General features: G+C 35.3%; 2 protein-coding genes across 3 annotated transcripts; both read left to right on the top strand.

Annotated features, from left to right (window-relative positions):
- Positions 1-11027: 11027 nt before the first annotated feature.
- On the top strand, positions 11028-13221 carry LOC113711252 (protein NRT1/ PTR FAMILY 5.10-like). The gene is made up of 3 exons (XM_027234417.1): positions 11028-11120; positions 11591-12345; positions 12948-13221. Exons 1-3 carry the CDS (start codon positions 11028-11030, stop codon positions 13219-13221), a joined length of 1122 nt encoding a protein of 373 aa, XP_027090218.1.
- A 3708-nt stretch (positions 13222-16929) lies between these two features.
- LOC113711251 (protein NRT1/ PTR FAMILY 5.10) lies at positions 16930-20837 on the top strand. Of its 2 annotated transcripts, XM_072068181.1 has the most exons (5): positions 16930-17124; positions 17209-17824; positions 18006-18223; positions 18434-18990; positions 19483-20837. In XM_072068181.1, exons 2-5 carry the CDS (start codon positions 17728-17730, stop codon positions 20330-20332), a joined length of 1722 nt encoding a protein of 573 aa, XP_071924282.1. In that variant the 5' UTR covers positions 16930-17124; positions 17209-17727; the 3' UTR covers positions 20333-20837. The 2 variants fall into 2 exon arrangements, with proteins under 2 accessions (XP_071924282.1, XP_027090217.1); XM_027234416.2 differs by having other exon boundaries at positions 16930-17824.
- Positions 20838-22405: the final 1568 nt, after the last annotated feature.

The raw sequence follows: 22405 nt of genomic DNA, 5'->3' as shown, positions 1-22405 counted from the left end.
CGGGAAACGGGAATAAACCAAAACACTTAGAAAGTATGAAAGGTTTAGGGTTCTCACAGCATTTATAGGGTGCACTTAACACTTAAGCACACAATAACTATGAAGTAAACATGTAGCAAAACTGTTCAAGTCACGTACACCTATAAGGAACACTCACCAATTCAAAAGTGAGAAAACGAGCAAATATGCTTTTAGATGTCCGCTCCGAGACTCTCTTGAAGGTCCTCGTGAGCGCCTGAAGAAATATCGATTTTCTATTATTCACAATCATTCATCACCCAAGTAAGAATATCCATTAGTTTAGGATTAAGAAAATATCTTAAAGAGCTTTACTCTATCGACATGTAAGTTTCAAAAGTGAGGATTTTAAAGTCACAAAGGAGACTTGTATCCTCCATGAAATCGGGTCCAAAACGATATATCGATATCGGGATAAGGTGTTGAGTTTTCAAAAACTCATTTCCCAAGAAATCGAAAAATTTCAGTTTTGTGCGTCAAATTTAGAAAAATCAGATCTTGAATTTGGCATGTCCAAAAATAGAAAATTTAACACCGTTGGAATCTAGGTTCAAAGTTTAAAAGTTCCTAGAAGACACTTTTTCAAGATTCCAAACAGAAAGCATTCATTTTTCAGTTCAAAGTCGCTGACTTATTAACAAGACAGAACCAACCATGGTTATTCGGTGATGTTTGAAAATTCGGTAAAATTCACAGAAAGTGAATCAGCCTTCGAAATTAGTAACACCATATGAGTTCCAAACAAGGTTTCAAATACAATAAATGAAACTAAATTCGGAGTTTTGAATATTGAGGTACATCATTTCAAAGTTGGTCGACTTTCATGACCTGTCCAGTCATTTTCCAGATTTGAGAAGGCATTTTTGAGGTACTATTTGGTCATCGAAATGACATTGAAAATACATCAAATTTGGTACATTTAATCTTCCATATGTGAACTACATCTCTACCAAATTTCATGCGAAAAATCACGTGGAAATGCAGTTAACAAAATAATCAAAGTTCGTGAAATTCCCAAAGCAAATCTGCCATCTCAACCTTTTCTTTCTTTCCAAAAGCTTAGTACAATGAAATCAGTCCCAAGTCATTCCATTTTGAAACCAAGGGTCCAGAAACACTTAATAAGTAGTTTAGAGGTAATTAACATCAAGATTTTCGAAATATAACTTCCCAAATCAGATTTGACCATTCGGCCAAGAAGAAAGGAAAAGTTTCCAGTTTTCCAGTTTTGTTGCATTTTAGAAATCTGGCCATATATCACTCAATACAAACTCAAATTGAGAATGGTTGATGGCGTTGGAAAATAGATTCCAAAATCTACATTTCATCAGAAGAAATAATTTCCAAAATCAGTTCACAAGTAATTCCAAATCAGGCCTCAAGTCACAGCTTCTCATTTCCATTCGAATGAACAGGCTGAACAGAACAGCCAACTTTATCAGTTCACTGCGGTTCACACAAAACGAACTCGATAGTGATTTTTATACCTTTTTGAAGCTAAGAATGTCTAGTTTCAAATGTCATAAACGGCACTCGATTTTGACTTTTGTACAAAGAGTTATGTTCGATCAAAGGGGCACTGTTCGGTTGTCCAGAACCCAATTCCAGATTTCTTTCAATTTCGAAAATTCAAGTTTTGCTCAACCAAATCGAATGATTTTTGGTAGAAACTTTCTAAACACCATATACAACATATCTAAATCAGTTCCAGAGTCATTTGAGCATCAAAAATTTGAATAAAGACAAGGCAATAACAGGACAGATTCAGCCAAGTCCATGCACCAACTTTCCTTCGATTTTCTCTTTATTTTCTATCTATAATTAACTCATCTACACACATAACAATCATATTCAAGCATTTACACCTCAAGCCAACTTCCTAGAGGCCACCTCAAGACCTCTACCTAAGATTAAAACAAAGATTACCCGAGCCTGTCGGCCAAGGTTATAGACTCGTTGAATACATTAGTGTAGCGCGCGTGCGGCCCAGAACATCTAAGGGCATCACAGACCTGTTATTGCCTCAAACTTCTGCGGCCTAAAAGGCCGTAGTCCCTCTAAGAAGCTAGCTGCGGAGGGATTCCTCGGCATAGCTAGTTAGCAGGCTGAGGTCTCGATCGTTAACGGAATTAACCAGACAAATCGCTCCACCAACTAAGAACGGCCATGCACCACCACCCATAGAATCAAGAAAGAGTTCTCAGTCTGTCAATCCTTACTATGTCTGGACCTGGTAAGTTTCCCCGTGTTGAGTCAAATTAAGCCGCAGGCTCCACTCCTGGTGGTGCCCTTCCTTCAATTCCTCAATGGATTCCTCAAGTCCTCTGCCTAGTTTTCAAACTCTTGCCATTAAAGCTCCAACTTTGAGAAAAAATTGGAAAGATTCAAGGTGGGTGAAGGCTACCTCTTAGCTTTGAAGAAACCAGAAATTTTGTACCAAAAACTCCCAAGAAAACCCGCAAGATGAAGCCCTTCTCCAAGCTAAAGTTGCTCTCCAAGTGGTATGTGAGTTGTGTGAAGATTTAGAGGTGAAATGGTGCAAGATTGGATGGAGTTTTCTTTCCTTCTTCTTCCTTGGGGCTGCTGGCCGAAAAATGGAGAGAGATGGGAGAGGTTTGTGTGCTAAAACTTGGGCAGAAAGAATGGAATAGTAGCCATAAGTGTTGGGCAAAAAGTCAACTCTTAATAGTTGTCGCACGCGGGTTTCGTACCACCGTTTTCTCTCTTGTTTGTTATACTTGTGCACTAAACCTCCAGTGTACTTCCTTTAACACTATAATTATTCACTCTTAGTAGTCTAGTATAAGTTTCTTAAATCTCCACTTAGCCGCTCCGACGCGAAACACGCGTTCTTACACGGAATGCGCGAACTTACGACGCGTGCACGAAAAATCGAAACTTAAGAAAAATTCATGCCCTACTAGGGTTATTAAATATAACTAGGGCAATTAATTATAAAAATAGCTAAATTAAGAAATAAAAATACGAGTCCTTACAACCTCTCCCCCTTAAAAGAATTTCGTTCTCGAAATTCATACCTTTCACAACCTCAGATAACCCTGAACCTTGTTGTGTGATCATTTCATATGTTCTTGCAGGTGCCACTGGTCAGTTTCCTCCTCCATTGACTTGTCTTCCTTGTTGAATAGTATTTTCTTGTGGATACCTCTTTGGGCAGTCGTGAACTTTATGGTTGGTACCCATACACTTTCGCCTCTTCACCCAGAAGTCTTTTTCAGTATGATTCGTCCTTCCACAATATCCACATGTCAGATGAGGAGTTGTGACTTAACTTGCCTGCAAAATTTTCCTTGATTGTATCTGTCCTACTGGAGCTCCTCGTGACCTAGTTTTTTCGAATTTCTTTATCATAAGCGGTGAAGGAAGTGGTAGTCTTACTCTATCCACTCCTTTTCTAACTTTAGGTGGCAGTCCGATTTTTCTTGGTACTTCAAGATAATTACTACTATCGGATACATCTTTTTCCTCGCTTGAAAGATTCTCAGTTGGGATTTGGTGCTCTCTACCCTTTGTACTTTCTCAAGAGCGTCACTAAATATTTCAATCTGTGTTGCAGCAAGGGCAATTTGGATTTTTTAAATTTAATCCTTGGATAAACCGTCTTATTCTCTTCCGTTCCGTTGCCACCAATTCTGGAGCATATGTAGATAATTTCATGAATTGTATTTCGTACTCAGCCACACTCGAAGTTTCTTGACGATACTTTATAAAGTCGTCTTCTCTCTTTTCTTGAACTAGTGGAGGAAGAAACTTCTCATTAAACTCTCGTACAAAGTTTATCCAAGTTCTTGGAGTTTGATCTCTTTCCCACTTGTTTCTTATAACATTCTACCAAGTTCGCGTTGCTCCTTCAAGTTGAAATACAGCAAAGGTGACTTGTCTTTTTATTGTGTAGTTCAAGGCATCGAATATATTTCTTATATTTTCTAACCAATTTTCAGCCACTTCTGGATCAGGTCCTCCAGAAAATTTGGGTGGAAAGAATTTCTAAAACCATTCCAAAACTCGATCCTCCCCTATCTCTTGGTTTTCACATTGGTTTTTCACGTTGGTTTCCTTGTCCAACCCCCTGACCCTGTTGAGCTACTAAGAGCTCTAGTACATCCGTCATGTGAGTTAAAACTAATCCCATTTGGTCATCTCCTCTCCCAGCCCTTAGCTCGGTGTTTTGATCAATAGCAGAATCATTATCTACCCTTTGATTTCGGGGTTGTCTGAGTTGACGTCCCTTACGTTGTACTCTAGTTTCCATACTCACAACTAATCTATGTGCACATGTATAAACCCCACACTAAGTCATAACTGAACTATACACACATACTGGTAACAATTCTAAAGAAAATGAAATCACTTGCACAAATAACATTATCACCGTACAAGTCAAACACAAACTAGAGTTCATCAGATCATAACACAAGTTACAGTCAAGTAAAGTACATACCAAGTCAAGATCAGTAAACAAAAGTAAACAGGTGATTAACAAAAGTACATGCATCTCCAAGGCACGAACTCTTAAGTCCTATTCTCATCGTCCCATTACAAAAGATCAAAAATAGTGCTTCATTAGATTAATTGGAACTAGATGATTCTCGTTCCCTACAACTAGGATTCTCTGGGCCACGATCTTCTCCACCTCTCTCTCTTAATTGTTGTGTCATCCTAGCCAAACAATTATTGGTTTCCTGTAACTATTCACGTGAAATATCGATTCGTTCTTATTCCCTGCAAATGGAGATCTCAAGTTCTTAGCATTGCCCTCAACTCTTAAGTATTCGGGTACAAGAATCCGAAATAAGATAATTCACATCTCGAACTGGCCAGTCCTTAGAGTAAATCACCATATTTGAGATTCCTACCCAACAGACATATATAATTTCCCCAAGTATCAAGATAAAGGGTTTAAACCTATCATATTCATGATTCACAGTTTACACTTTAGAAGAGTACTTAAGTCTTTACTCATTCACATAATAAAGACCATAACACCACTTGGTCCAAACTCACCCCGCGCAGAGACCACGCGAAATGGCTCTGATACCACCTGTGACGCCCCCACTTCTCCCAAGGGCGAATCCAAGGGTATTGGTGGAACGCCTGCCCAACTCTCGTCGGGACTCATTACAATCCGTAATTCAAAAGGCAGAAATACTTCAAATATTTTCAGTATATAAGTAAAGTACTCCAAAACATTTCAAAATTAAAATTAGATAACCTTCAAACTTAAATACAATCCAAAAGAATATTTACTACAGTCATATGCTATAATACAATTTAAAGTCTCCAAAAGAAAAAAATCTAGTACTATTCGCGAGCACTCTCGGTCTTGAACTCTGTTAAGGAAAACAAAAGCGTGGAATGAGTTAAACAGCCCAGTGAATTTCCAAAACCTAAGCAGTTCTAATAAATCAAGTAAATTGAGCATAACACATGTACGGTTCAAGATTTCACATTGACACATTAAAATGAGACATTTATCATTGTACAGAAATAAACACACATTGAAAGGATACGTTGTTCACTTGAAACGATTTCAATCCACTTCACCTTATAACTCCAATGATCCCCTCGGTTTGTCTGTCCATCACCTTATCCCTCCAGTGGTAATACTCGAGTATACCGAAATGGTGGCCCAGGGTTCCAACCTACCCGACCGATCCCAATCCTGGCTCGAGCAGGTTAGTAACCAAGGGCAGGATCTAGTTCAGGTTAGAGCTTACAACATGCACAAGTAATCAAGTAAATCGATAAATGGTAGTAGTTCACAGTTAATGGTAGAAATTTATTATTTTAGTAGTTCGAATGAGATAAAGTACACACTCGCCTTAAAACGGTGGACAGTTACATAGGAGCATTTATAGGGTGCACTTAACATTTAAACACACAATAATTATGAAGTAAACATGTAGCAAAACTGTTCAAGTCACGTACACCTATAAGGAACACTCACCAATTCAAAAGTGAAAAACGAGCAAATATGCTTTTAGATGTCCGCTCCGAGACTCTCTTGAAGGTCCTCGTGAGCGCCTGAAGAAATATCGATTTTCTATTATTCACAATCATGCATCACCCAAGTAAGAATATCCACTAGTTTAGGATTAAGAAAATATCTTAAAGAGCTTTACTCTATCGACATGTAAGTTTCAAAAGTGAGGATTTTAAAGTCACAAAGGAGACTTGTATCCTCCATGAAATCGGGTCCAAAACGATATATCGATATCGGGATAAGGTGTTGAGTTTTCAAAAACTCATTTCCCAAGAAATCGAAAAATTTCAGTTTTGTGCGTCAAATTTAGAAAAATCAGATCTTGAATTTGGCATGTCCAAAAATGGAAAACTTTACACCGTTGGAATCTAGGTTCAAAGTTTAAAAGTTCCTAGAAGACACTTTTTCAAGATTCCAAACAGAAAGCATTCATTTTTCAGTTCAAAGTCGCTGACTTATTAACAAGACAGAACCAACCATGGTTATTCGGTGATGTTTGGAAATTCGGTAAAATTCACAGAAAGTGAATCAGCCTTCGAAATTAGTAACACCATATGAGTTCCAAACAAGGTTTCAAATACAATAAATGAAACTAAATTCGGAGTTTTGAATATTGAGGTACATCATTTCAAAGTTGGTCGACTTTCATGACCTGTCCAGTCATTTTCCAGATTTGAGAAGGCATTTTTGAGGTACTATTTGGTCATCGAAATGACATTGAAAATACATCAAATTTGGTACATTTAATCTTCCATATGTGAACTACATCTCTACCAAATTTCATGTGAAAACTCACGTGGAAATGCAGTTAACAAAATAATCAAAGTTCGTGAAATTCCCAAAGCAAATCTGCCATCTCAACCTTTTCTTACTTTCCGAAAGCTTAGTACTATGAAATCAGTCCCAAGTCATTCCATTTTGAAACCAAGGGTCCAGAAACACTTAATAAGTAGTTTAGAGGTAATTAACATCAAGATTTTCGAAATATAACTTCTCAAATCAGATTTGACCATTCGGCCAAGAAGAAAGGAAAAGTTTCCAGTTTTCCAGGTTTGTCGCATTTTAGAAATCTTGCCATATATCACTCAATACAAACTCAAATTGAGAATGGTTGGTGGATTTGGAAACTAGATTCCAAAAGCTACATTTCATCAGGTCCAAAAGCTACATTTCATCAGAAAAAATCATTTCCAAAATCAGTTCACAAGTAGTTCCAAATCAGGCCTCAAGTTACAGTTTCTCATTTCCATTCGAATGAACAGGCTGAACAGAACATCCGACTTTATCAGTTCACTGCAGTTCACACAATAATGAACTAGATAGTGATTTTTATACCGTTTTAAAGCTAAGAATGTCTAGTTTCAAATGCCTCAAACGGCACTCGATTTCAACTTTTGTACAAAGAGTTATGTTCGATCAAATGGGCACTGTTAGGTTGTCTAGAACCCAATTCCAGATTTCTTTCAATTTCGAAAATTCAAGTTTTGCTCAACCAAATCAAATGATTTTTGGTAGAAATTTTCTATACACCATATACAACATATCTACATCAGTTCCAAAGTCATTTGAGCATCAAAAATTTGAATAAAGACAAGGCAATAACAGGACAGATTCGGCCAAGTCCATGCACCAACTTTCCTTCGATTTTCTCTTCATTTTCTATCCATAATTAACTCATCTACACACATAACAATCATATTCAAGCATTTACACCTCAAGCCAGCTTCCTAGAGGCCACCTCAAGACCTCTACCTAAGATTAAAGCAAATCAAATGGATTCCTCAAGTCCTCTACCTAGTTTCATGCTTGGGTTTCAAACCCTTGCCATTAAAGCTCCAATTTTGAGAAAAATTTGGAAAGATTCAAGGTGGGTGAAGGCTACCTCTTAGCTTTGAAGAAACCAGAAATTTTGTACCAAAAACTCCCAAGAAAACCCGCAAGATGAAGCCCTTCTCCAAGCTAAAGTTGCTCTCCAAGTGGTATGTGAGTTGTGTGAAGATTTAGAGGTGAAATGGTGCAAGATTGGATGGAGTTTTCTTTCCTTCTTCTTCCTTGGGGCTGCTGGCCGAAAAATGGAGAGAGATGGGAGAGGTTTGTGTGCTAAAACTTGGGCAGAAAGAATGGAATAGTAGCCATAAGTGTTGGGCAAAAAGTCAACTCTTAATAGTTGTCGCACGCGGGTTTCGTACCACCGTTTTCTCTCTTGTTTGTTATACTTGTGCACTAAACCTCCAGTGTACTTCCTTTAACACTATAATTATTCACTCTTAGTAGTCTAGTATAAGTTTCTTAAATCTCCACTTAGCCGCTCCGACGCGAAACACGCGTACTTACGCGGAATGCGCGACTTAAGACGTGCGCGCGAAAAATCGAAACTTAAGAAAAATTCATGCACTACTAGGGTTATTAAATATAACTAGGGCAATTAATTATAAAAATAGCTAAATTAAGAAATAAAAACACGAGTCCTCACATAAGATTGTTTAGATAATCATATAAATTTCCAGGATTTCAACTAATGGTACAGAAGAAAATTCAAAAATTGACCACAACATATAAACACTATAGGTCACTTTGCTTTTACACATGGTATAGATGTATAAACTAGCTCTACGAATATAGGGCTTGTTCTCAGTTGATTATTTTAACTGATTATAGAAACTAGTCTTATGAACATAGTGCTTGTTGTCGTTTGGTTATTTTCACTGATTATAGATTTTAATTTTTGGATAATAAATTTTTGTGATATTCTCAATTGTTTTTGCATTTTGATTATAGATTTTTTAATAACCAAAAAAGCTAAAATCTATAATCACTCAAAGAGTAACTTTTGTGGTTATGATTATTCTCTATAATCAGTGTTTTTAATCAGATTTTATAAAATCTAAAGCAACTCAGAGCAAGGTCATAATCTACTAGAGAATTTTCTGCTGTAGTTTTTGTTTTCTATTATATATTCTTTTCCTAAGCCTGTTATATTTTATTTCTTACTCTGCTGATAGTTGTTGGAACTAAAGAAAATAAAAAAGAATTAAAATAAGATGTGTGTGAATGAAAAATGATAGTAATAATAATAATAATAAAACATGACAGAGACACTTACATAAGAAAACATGTGTGCGAATTGTTTACTTGAACTCTTATATTCCCATTTTCCAAACCCCTTACTCAGTCCGTAAAAGAACCCCTAATTCAGGAAGTCAAGAAAACGATCTCCTGATTCATGTCGAAAACATTAACCAAGAAGCCATAAGTTCCTAATCAGTGGCGGAGCTAGGAATTGCAATTAGGGGGGGCGAGTCTCTGTTATTTGGACCAAGTCCAAATAACTTTCAAATATTATTGTTTGGATCCTTGAGAGGGGGGCAAAGTGAAAATTTTTATCAATATTTTGGGGGGGCAAAACAATATAATAAAAATTTTTTTACTTAGAAATTTTTTTTATAACAATTGGAGGGGGGCAAAGTGAAATTTTTTATCAATATTTGGGGGGGCAAAACAATGTAATAAAAAAATTTTTACTTAGAAATTTCTTTTTTTAACAATTGGAGGGGGGGCGGTTGCCCCCCCTGGCCCCCCCCCTTCCCTCCGCCCCTGTTCCTAATCCACGAGGAAAACTAAACAATCAACCGGGCCTGGTCAATGATAGGATACCAACAGATTATTATACTTACGGTATTAATTAATTCTACCGTGACAGTAGGCATGCATTCCTACATTTTTGGTTACCTTATGATAGTGATTAACCACCAGAAGTACTGATTAAAATGAGTTTAAGAAGCTTGAATTTCAAAGCAAGCCAGTGATTAACCACCAGAGGTACTGGCGAAAATGAGTTTAAGAATCTTGAACTTGGAAGCAAGCTGGAGAAGTGATGTCCATTCTGGTTATTAAGGCCCCATTCCCATTTTATTTATTGTACAAAATGGCTTTTCATCTACTCCAGTTTATTTAGACTCCTGATTGTTCTGATTGATTTCATTCCATACTGGCATCACCTCCATTGTGATAAGCTAGCGGAAGCAAAAATTTGGAGACTGACAACGAAGAAGTCGAGCATTATGTTGATTATGAAAGGTTAAATGTAGATTTAAGAGGCACTTGAAGAGGTTTTTTTTTTGGCAATCTGGATATACCTGAAGTTAATTCTGACAATAATTTTGTACTTTTTATTGTATGTAAGCTAAAAACACACGAACATGCTTCAAAATAGTTTTTCTCATATCCAAACAAAATATGAGCACAGGATAGATCATTTGAATTCTCCAAAGCTTTCCAAGTTTCCTGTACCATACAATTTTTTAATGCTTAGTTTTATGGAATATTAGGCATCCACTCCAGTGTGATGAGTGGAAGCAGAAATATGGAACCCACAAATCCTCTTCTAGCTACAGCCAATGAAGCAGCGGATGGTTACGTTGATTGTAAGGGCTGTCCAATTATACAGTCCAAATCAGGCCGATGGAGATCAGCATCTTTGATCTTAGGTCAGTAAATCACAAACATTATCACTAAAACACAGTAGGTGATAACTATATGGAAAATTTTAACTAGACAATTGATGCTCTAAAGAAATACTTTTTTTTTAATGTATATGCTAGGATATAATTTTGTAAGTAGGGTTATCTATGATATTTGGTTAGGGGGAGGGATGAGTTGGGCGGTACGGAAAAAAATAAATGTTATTTGTTTATATTTATATGTAGGTATTACTACAACTCTTGTTTGATGATGTTCTCTCCAGGTTTCTTTAGCTTCTGTCCGTTTATCTTATTAACATGCATGGTATCAAGAGCCAATTTGTTTTCTTCAAGGATTAGCTTTGACTACTTGATCCTGGTGCCGTGACTATTATTTCTTATTTGTGCTTTAACTATGCTTTTCTCTGGAATTAGAATTTTGTACAAATTAGTCTCTTCTCCAATATGCTCGCCAACTTTGGTAATTGGTAACTAAGAATCTGCACATTTCTTTGTGATTGTACTGATCTGTTCATTTCAAAGCAATGGCTTCTGACTCAAGTCAGGTTATCTCGGTGAAGTTAGATGGCACCAATTTGGTAATAGGTAAAGAAGTTTGGAAGTATGTTGATTCAACGGTAGGGAAACCAACTGAAGGGACTGAAATTATGCCAAGTTAAAATCTGAGTGGGATATATTTAATGCTAGAATTATTACCTGGATAAACAATTCTGCAAAGCCATCAATTGGCATGCACCCAGGGAAGTTCAGTTCGGCAAAGGAAGTCTGGGATCATTTGGCAAGGCTGTCCACCCAAATTAACTTTTCTCGAAAGTACAAGTTGGAGAAACACTACTTACAAAGCTATCCGCATATATTAACACTTTTACCATACGGGACAATTGTCCTCCTTTTACACTTTTACATTAACACTTTTATAGACTTTAAGCATTGCAAACGGGACAATTGTCCTCCTATTCATTGCCTGAGTGTCAACACGATTGAAGCTGATGATAGTAAAAGCTTAATTAGAAATTGTTTTGATTGTGCTGGCTTAATTGATATTTTAGGTGCTGGAAATCTTGAGAGATTACATATTTCGGGATAGAATCAAATCTCATTCCTTGGAGAATCTGTGGCAACAGCTGCTGCTACTGTCAATACATGGATTGGCGTAGTTTCTCTTGTACCAGTTTTTAGAGCATTTTTGGCCGATTCGTTCCTTGGCCTCTACAGATCAGTCATCTTTGCTTCCATTCTCTACATCTCAGTTGGTGCCTTAATTTTCTATTTCCCTTTACATCTTTTCAGCAATTTACAGAATGTAACATTTCAGGGACTTAGGTTTTTGACCCTTTCAGCAACCATTACTCCAATAGTGAGCAGAGGTTCGACCTCTCCTGGTAGAACCAAGAATGAAGCAGAGCCTGATATGCATATCCAAATTTTGTTTTTTGGCTCATTATATTTGGTTGCACTAGCACAAGGATATAGCACATTTCTTCAAGCCTTTGGAGGCGATCAATTTGATGGAAAACGTCCAGAAGAAAGCAAAGCCAAGAGCTCATTTTTTAACTGGTGGCTTGGCGTCATGGGCATTGGTCCTATAGCAGCACACCTGATCTTAAACTACATCCAAGACAACATAAGTTGGGAAATCGGCTCTGGGATTCCATGTCTGGCCATGATTGTTGGGCTCATCCTATTATTACTGGGACGTAGAACTTATCAATTTTCAAGCACAATAGGTGATGAAGGAGAGAGCCCTTGTAGCAGGATTACTAAGCGATTTGCGAAAGGCATCAGTGCTTTGCACATTGTAGATCCAGCATCAAGCAGTGGAGAAAGCTCTCAGAATTACATGTAAGAAAAAGTTATTCAATTCTATTTTCTTGCTACTCCCCTCTGTTGTATGGATATGCTCCTGTAAACTGTGGAGCAGGCATCTAAGCGATTTAGATAGCTCAACAACAATACAACAGGAGGAAAATCATTCAAAAATCACAGAATTCAAAAACCCGAATAGACACTAGTTTTTTTCATCAAATCTAAATGAATTGAACCCAATTATCAACAAATGATGCTACCATTAACACAAAAGCATTGAAAATTTCGTTTGTGAAGAGTTGTGTAATAACCTTGGTACACAAAACAATTCTGGTTTTCAAATCAATCATTTTTAGGAATTTTGCTAATAGCATTTTATGGACAGGTTTCTCAATGGTGAATTGCCTTCTGCAGATGATGATTCAACTGACAACAATGCAACCTCTAGCATAACCAAAGAAATAAAGCAAGTCCTAAGGCTGCACCCTATATGGATTACTTCTTTATCCTATGCAATTGCATATGCTCAAGCTTGACATTATTTACCAAGCAAGTAACAACACTAGACAGATCAATAGTGCAAAGTTTTACTATACCAGCTGCTGCACTTCGGATATTCATTGCATGATTCCTTTCAGTTTAATTTATGATCGAATTTTTGTCCCAGCGGCAAGGATAACAAGTTATCTCTCTGGCATAACAATGCTTCAGAGAAAAGGAATTGGCATGGCAACATTTCTCCTAAACATGGTCATTGTAGCTTTGATTGAGATGAGACGACTGAAAACTGCTCAAGATTTTGGTCTGCTTGCTATTCCAATTGCTACAATTCCTATGAGCTTTTGCTGGTTGGCACCTCAATACCTATTACTTGGACCAGGGGATGTGTTCATTCGCGTAGGAATGCATTAATTCTTCTATGATCAGGTGCCTACTGAATTAAGATGTTTAGGCCTCTCTTTTTACCATGGTGCCACAGGTATAGGCAGCTTCTTCAGCAGTTTTCTTGTCTCTGCGATTGACAAAGCTACAAGTCAAAACGGTAGAGAAAGTTGGTTCTCGGACAACTTAAATCGAGCACATCTTGATTACTTCTATTCGTTGCTTGCTGGATTAGGTGTTGTGGGTTTAATTTCATTTGTCCATTTAGCAAAATCTTACACCTATAGCCAACAAAATGGCATGGAAAAAGGTTCCGAAGTATAAATTAACTTGTGGCCGAACTTCTGTACCGTTACTTGTGCTGAAATTTGTTGTATTCAATCGCTAGAATCAATCATTATAATCAATTGTAAGAATCAATCATTAGAACAAAGGGAAATTGCAGTTTTGATCCCCAATATTTGGCTTATGTACTAATTAGTTCTTAATGTTTCATCTAAAGCAAATCTGGCTCCTAAAGTTTATTATTCTAGTCACATTCACGACAACTAATGGAGGCACATTCACGAGAACTAATGGAAAACTCGAGAATGACTAACAGTCAACATCACATTGCCGTTAGTCAACAATTTTGAATCTACAATTTTGGATTCCAATATTTTGATTTTAAATTATTATATTCTCCTAAATTTTAGATAGTGACATTGAAGATTTTAAAGTGAAATGAAATGCAAATTAGAATGAAATTATATTAAATGGGCAATAGAAATTCTAATTAAATTTATTTTTCTCTTTTTTATTTTTATTTATTTATTCATGCACTAAATCTCATATTCTTGTTCTCTTTTGCATAATTAGTCTCAAGTTTATTATAGTAGCTATTGTATAAATTCTTATATATGTTGTGCATGTGGGCTTCAAATTCTTCTAGTTAGTCAATATAATCATAAAAACTAGTCAAGGTAAATAATAACGCGAAGTGCTTTTAAGAATATTTAGAAACACTGTTGTTTTCCATTTTCTTGTCTTTCCTAGCAATTAAAATAAAATGTTCCATTACTATAGTTTTAAAATATTTATTTTAATATCCGGTACCTAGATAATCATTTAATGATTCAATTAATTTTTGAAACCAAATTCATTTCAAACTCAATTGATAACCAATTGAAATGCGAAAACAAAAAATTATCTAACAAGCGCCAAGTCATTAAGATGTAGTTCAAGTTTTAATATTTTAGAAATAAAAAGCTATATAGGGAAAGTTTAAAAATGCATGGCAGGGTAATAATTATTAGTGTTTGCATTCATATGATAAGTTATATGTAATTTAGATATCTTAACAAGTGCCGCACCGACACTCATTAGAAAAACTCATAAAAAAAACTTAATTTACGAATAGTTTTTTCTATATTTTAAAGGGTATTCCATTAGTTGTTTATAGACATGTCAATGGATCAGATCTTATCTAGATCCAATCTAAACCCAATGTATTTGGGTAGGGTTTGGATTTAATTCCTCATACCCAGACCCTACCTAGATCCAGATCCTGTAAAAGAGTTATGGGTCTGGGTAGGGTATGGTTTTCTATTATTCATATCCATATCCAAATCCAAATCCATACAGGATTCTATCCAGACCCATGTATATATACTAAAATTATATATATTAGTAAATTTATAAAATATTTTAATATTCTATGGTCATTGGATCTAATACAGTAAGATTTCATGATTTTTTTTCAAACTAATCTTAGTTGTCATTGTAATCAGTATAAATTTTTTTAGAAAAAGGAGAAAAAGTAAAGACAAATAAATGAAAGATTGAATGTAGATACAGTTGAAGTTTTAAAAATAAATAGAAGCAATCACTAATAGTTATTCTTTTGAATTCATCATATTGCATTCAACTTCTCGAATATTAATTTTATTATTTGGAAATAAAAATTGGATAGCGTTATGTTTTTTTTAAATCTACATATTTTTAATAAATTTTTACTTTAGTATGTTTAGAAAAATGTAACGGATATCCATTGGATATCCAAATCCAGGAGGTTTGGGTTTAGACTTATTTTTTCAAATCCATAAGGGTCTGTATCTGGATTTGAGTCTAATTGAATTTAATGGGTCTAGATCTGGATCAAAGGGATCCAATCTAAACTCTATCCATTAACATGCCAAACTATTTAGCTATCACTAAACATTACAAAAAATGATAGAACTCATTGTCAATTAATTACTAATAGCATAAAACAATAATATACTTATATTATATCAAAATTGAGATTAATTTTTCAAAGAAAAGAATAAGTATATCATATATCAATGGCAGAATAAATTAAATAAAAATGGAAAAAAATTAAATTTAATTAGAATTCTTATTACCCATTTAATAGAATTTCGTTATAAATTGCATCTAATTTCATCCTAAAACCTTTAATATCACGATTTAAAATTTAAGGAAATATAATTATTTAAAATCAAAATATTGGGGACAAAAAATGCAAATTCAAAATTGTTGACTAATAGCAATTTGATGTTGATAGTTAGCCTTTCTTGAAATTCCATTAGTTGTCCTATATGTGCTTAAAATCAGAAATTATAAGGACCAAATTTACATTAGACGAAACACTAAGGACTAATTTAACACATAGGTTAAATATTGGGGGACGGAAACTACAATTCTCTCCTAAAGCTAATTTCATGGATATGAGGTTTAGGGATAATTTCAAAAACTTTCCTTAAGGTTTGTGACAGTTTCACCTAGAGCCCCTTAACTTTAAAAAATATCACTTGCCTCCCCTATTTTTAACTTTTTGTAACATTGTCAACCCATTTCAAAAGATATTGTTTAAAAACTCATTTTCGAATAGAGAACACATTTTTGTTCCAAAAGTGCCATTTGTTGTCCTAATCTTTTTTTAAAAAAACAAAAAAATGAAAGCATGTAATAAAAGGTTGAAAATGAAGACAAATTGTACAAATGTATAATTTTGATGAACACAATATAACAATAGGTATTTTAATGTACAAAAAGAATTAGTTTTAAAAATGTATTCAAAGTTTTTTCAAGCCAAAAATATTATTCCTTTATTTTGAAGTGTTTTCAATCAATTTGAGGAGTTTTTCAAAATTTTTAGAATTTTTAGAATTTCTTATTTAGATTGATGGATTGAAAATGAGAAAAATAAAAGACAAGATGTTTATGTTTACAAACTCATTTGAGGTTTTATCAAATACAAAAATTATTTTTAATTCAAAAAGTACTTGTGTATGAAGTAAAGATTTATGAATTATATACAAGTTTTTTTGAATTTTCTATTTCTTTCTCAAGATCAATGGCTTAAAAACTTGAAAATTATAAATTCTTAACTATATATTTAGAAATTTATTTGAAGTGTTTTTAATGTGCAACTTGTTATAAATTTCTCACATAATTTTTATGGGTTTTCTAAATTAATAGAATCCCAAAATTTTATTATATTTCTTGTGTAGACTAATGAAAGGAAAATTATTAATATGTCTTTCAACCTTTTTAACACATTGTAATTCCTAATTAAAAAATCATACCGGTCAAATTTTCAAAAGTTTAGGGATTAACTAAATTTGTTATGAGTCTAAAATGGACAATATTAGAATGAAAACATATTCTCTATCTTGACTTTTTTAGTGACATAATTGTCACAAACCCAACTTAGGAAAAAGTAATACATGGATATAATAAGATTGAGAAAATGGTAACTTACCCCGTTTCAAGCTCAGCACGCTCATTTTCCAAATCACCAGCTGCACCGCAGCTGGCCGCACTACCACCACCACCAGCAGCTCCATAACTAACTCCATGCCCATATCCACAACCAGGAGAAACCTTCATTCCCAACCACCCCTAATATTGCTAATTGCTTCCTTACTGGCTTTCGCAATTGCAGCTTGCAGGGTACAATTCATAGCCCAAATCTGGCACAATTCAAATTTTATTCAAATTTTAAAAATTTCTTGCGCTCAAAATTGATGACTGCAGATCCGACGAACTTCAGGTCGGCCTGATCTGGATCATGAACTGTTCTCTGCAATCTGGCAGTACCTAAGCCTTCTAATGATTTTTTGGTCGGTATAGTTGAGTTTGTGGGTTCTTGCTAGTTAATTGAGTAAGCAGTTTATGGTTTTCTTCTGAAAAATTATCAATAATTTCAACTTGTTTACAACAATTGATGTAAGCCGTTGAAAATCAGGGCAGATTGATAGAAGAAACCAACCGTTCTGATTTCTGAATCCACAATTAAGGCCTAACAAAGTATGAAAATCTGCTTTAATAAAATAAGCCTACCGGGATATGGATGGAATATAATATACAAGAATGCCGATTAAAATAAGTTTAAAGAAGGTTGAACTTTTTAGCATGCATTAACAGTGAGGTACAAATGTAATTATTGAGGCTGCGGTTCCATTTTAAAGAAAGATTCCTTGTCCGCTAAGTTGACTGTATAATAAAGAACAGAGATCGCATCACTGTCCCATTTTCTGCTTGATTTCGTCTGTCATGAGCGGGAGCAGAGTCCTGGAGACCCAAACTCCACTTCTGGAGACTGAAAATGAAGCAGGCCCAGGTGGATGGAGATCGGCATCTTTCATGCTAGGTTAGTATTTTATCATTGAAGGCTAAAGTTTTATAAGAATTCTTTTTTTTTTCCTTTAGTCCAATATTCTAAGAACTAGTGATGATTAAGAAGCAAAATAAAGCATATTCAGAACTGAAGTTGATCACCAGTAGAAGTTTTTTGGAACTGGATTGATTGAGTTGACTGAATCAATCTACAGCTGGAGGATCCCTGGAGAGATTTGCATATTATGGAGTAGAATCCAACCTCATTAGCTATCTCACCGGACCAATTGGAGAATCCGTGGCAACAGCTGCTGCAACTGTCAATACATGGATTGGTGTAGTTTCACTTGTACCAGTTTTAGGAGCATATTTGGCTGACTCTGTCCTTGGTCGCTATAGATCAATCATCATTGGTTCCCTTCTCTACATCTTGGTTAGTTTACAATTTTTTTCTTTTTAGGAATTGCTATTGGCATTCTTATGTTTGTTAATGGCACTATCATTCAGTTGCCATTTAAATTACAATTTGATTAGAAAAAATGAGTAATTATGAGTGGTTGTGATACTAGTATTCTTGTTTGATTCATATTGACAAGAAGTCCACTTATTACTCTCTTTGGCGATAAGGCTGAAAATTTTGCAGGGACTCGGTCTTTTGAGCTTGTCTGCAATAATTATTCCAACATCTACCAGCAGCTCGACCTATCAAGGCATGAACAAGAAATCAGGCCCGAAAACAGGACTCCAAGTTTTGTTTTTTGTCTCACTTTACTTGGTTGCATTGGCTCAAGGATATAAACCTTGTGTTCAAGCTTTTGGAGCTGATCAATTTGATGGAAAACATCCGGAACAGAGCAAAGCTAAGAGCTCATTTTTCAATTGGTGGCTGTGTGGCATATGCATAGGATCTACAGCTGCACATTTGATCTTGCACTATATTCAAGATAACATAAACTGGGCACTTGGTTTTGGGATTCCTTGTCTAGCTATGATTCTTGGGCTGACTCTTTTTTTACTTGGAAGCAGAATTTACTTTTTTCCTGTTAAAAGAGGTGATGAAGAAAGGCAATATGGAAGGATTACGTGTGGTTTAGATAAAGCGGATGATACTTTACAACATGAAGCACTAGCATCAAGCAGTCAAGAAGAGTACCAAGAAGATTTGTTGTTAAATGCTCGACAAAGATCTCAAGACTACAGGTAAGGAAAGATCACTAGACTAAGAAGAAAATGTCTCAAACTTTATCATTTTTCTGATGATATATACAAACTATGGAGTGCTTAAATAGTTCATCCCATTAAAGTTATCCAGACTGGAATGAAGGTTACTCATCTGTTTCAGTTCACCCTAATTAACTTATCTGTTTCAACCTTAAAGAAAGGGAAGTTAAACAGTTCTAATTTTGTTTTATAAAAGCAAAATTATGTATCAAAGCTTTTCAAGAGTTTTTTTGGGTCATTAAATATCGTAACTCCTCTTTGAATTATGTCATTAGCAAATGGTCAGATAGACAACTAGGGTGACCCCAAAACACAAATTCATTGACAAGAATTTTCTTCGTAGATTTGATTTAAATCATAAATTATGCTATGGAACACTTTACAAGTTTAGCATCCATGTTAACTTGGTGCTCAATAGAAAGTGCAATGCATGCTAATACCCTCAATTTCTTGTCAAATGTTGTTGGACAGATTTCTGAAAAATGTATCGCCTGCAGCAGATGACTATTCAACTGTCTCTGACAAAACAGAAGTGCCAAAGAATGTTCTAAGGCTATTTCCTATATGGATAACTTGTTTAACATATACAGTTGCATATGCTCAAGCGGCCACATTATTTACAAAGCAAGCAACAACCTTGGACAAATCAATAGGGCTAAGTTTTAATATTCCAGCTGCCACACTTAGGACTTTCGTCCCTCTTACCATAATGTTGTGCATTCCAATCTATGACCGAATTTTCGTCCCAGTTGCCAGAACAATCACAAAAAACCCCACAGGTATAACAATGCTGCAAAGAATAGGAGCAGGGATGGGCATATCGGTTATTAACATGGCTGTTGCAGCTCTAATCGAAATCAAAAGACTCAAAACTGCTCAAGATTATCATTTGGTAGATATACCCAATGCAACACTTCCTATGAGCTTCTGGTGGTTGGTGCCTCAATACATATTATTTGGACTTGCAGATGTGTTCAATCAGGTAGGGATGCAGGAGTTTTTCTATGATCAGGTCCCCATTGAATTAAGAAGTGTAGGCCTGTCATTTTACTATGGTGCCTTGGGAATAGGGAACTTCTTGAGTAGTTTTCTGGTCTCAATGATTGACAAAGCTACAAGTCAACGGGGTAGAGAGAGTTGGTTCTCAGACAACTTAAATCATGCACATATTGATTATTTCTATTGGCTACTTGCTGGAATAGGTGCTGTGGGTTTAATCATTTTTGTCTATCTATCAAGATTTTACAGCTGTGTCGAGCAAAATGATAGTGGCAAGTGTTCTCAAACAGGTTTAGCAGGTAGGTTGACTGGTAACCCGTAGGAGATCACTAGCTTGTGTGATAGCTGTCTAAAGTTAGATTATGCACAAAGGATAACCTTCTGCACTGGCGATTTTCTAGTATCAGTCCTGAATGTGCCTCTTCTAGAGCTGCACCAGCATCCTTACAGCACTCATTCTTCGACTAACATGTTTCTGCTGCAGAATGTGGTGAAGTCCAAAGTCTATGTCTTGGGGTTCTACATGGTTCATACATGAGGGAATTCGATGATATACCCATCATTGTTCAACCAACAAATTTGTTGACAAAATCAGAAGGTTGGCATTTTCTGCAACTACAAAAAAATCCAGGTTATGTACAACTTTTCGTGTGAATATGGTTTCCCCTCTTGGTTGGAAGAAAGGCACGGAAAGTTACTAGGTTATGTACCCTTTAAGTGTACAAATATGCAGATATATTTTCATATTAATGATATATTGACATTTTGCAAAAGAAAAAAAAAGTGGCATACTTGATTTCAAGATAAACAGGTACAAGTTTAGATTCCTCGTCCATCACCTAATGATTAATGCTCCTTAGTGTTTAACATATAGATTCGTGACATGGACGTGAATCGAAATTATGCTACAGACCTTAATGATAATTTTGGAGGGTACCCCAAAATCAATGAAAAATTATACTACAAACCTCACAAGATTGAGACTTTCTTCAGCAAGAGTTATATTTCGCTATTGCTGAAACTTAATCACAATCATCAAAAATCAATGAAAAATTCCTATGCTCATAATACAGCAATTGTAGATAACACCACCTAACACAACCATAGCAGTTAGGTACCGTTGTTGTATTTCATCGATAACAATCCATTGAGTCGTACACGATAAACTTGCATACAAGTATATCATATTATGTAAAAAAGAGGGTAAAATACAAAAAAAAAAAAAAAAAAAAAAAATTTCTCTATGGTTTGTTAAATATTCAATTTAACTCCCTCTGATTTGAAAACCTATACTATGATTCTATGTGGTTTCAACTAAATTGAAAATTAGACGAAAAGCATCCAATCTAATGTTATATGTGAAATGTCAATACAACCTCAACATAAATGAACTCCACGTAGTTTGCCAATTATTCAATTTAACTCCCGCTGGTTTAGAAAACTATACTATAACTCCCTGCAATTTCGATTAAATTGAAAATGGAACGACAAGCATTTCATGTATAGTTGAGACCATATTGACATTTCTCACACAGCCATTAGATTGAATGCTTTCGGCCCAATTTTTAATTTATTCGAAATTAGAACTATAGTCTAGGTTTTCAAATCAGAGAGAGTTATATTGAATATTCAACAAATCACAGGAAATTTTTTGGTATTTTACCCTAAAAAAATATAATAACCGGACAATTGCATCAAATTTCCAACTCCACCTGTCCAGGTTGCACCTAACTTAACCGCACCAGCTCCGATTCCGCATTTTACTAGTAATGACTAGTAAAGGCTCTGAATAAACCACCTGTCGATTCTCTTATTGCAACTCCCCGGGAACGATATCCTGGATTACCTTTGATGAATCTAACTTGCAGAGAAGCATGGGTGGGGGAGAACTCCAAGAAATGATTAAATATTTCTGCAGGCTTAGTATCAAGAAACTTTAGCACTGAACGCCTCTCTAAACAATTTTACCTTAAAGAAAGGAAATGGAGACTCTGCAAAGGAACAAAAGCACAGCTTTTTTTGAGCACTAAATGCAGAGCTTCCCTCCTTAGGAGGTAAAAACTTATGCATTCCCTTTAGTATCGTTCAAATTTGTCGCGAAAGCAATGGATGCAATGCACGTTTTCCTGTCCATTACCATAAGATTGCAATTTGATGTACTGAAAAGTTATTAGGTAATATATGGTTTCACCATAAATATGAAAACAACCTTGTATAGATTTTTTATTGAGTGATCTCTCTTGTGTTTCCATTTTCTACATCCCCTGATTCACGAGGACGCCAAGAAAAGATAAAAACAAACTCCTGATTCATGTGGAAATCATTAACACCAAAAAGAAACTAAATTCTTGATCTACTAAGTAATTAAACTAAGTATTCAAAGGGCCCTGGTCAA

The sequence above is a fragment of the Coffea arabica genome, chromosome 10e (genome assembly GCF_036785885.1).
Source record: "Coffea arabica cultivar ET-39 chromosome 10e, Coffea Arabica ET-39 HiFi, whole genome shotgun sequence".
Lineage (NCBI taxonomy): Eukaryota > Viridiplantae > Streptophyta > Magnoliopsida > Gentianales > Rubiaceae > Coffea > Coffea arabica.
The sequence above is the reverse complement of the archived record's forward strand: the minus strand, read 5'-3'. Positions and strand labels throughout refer to the sequence as shown.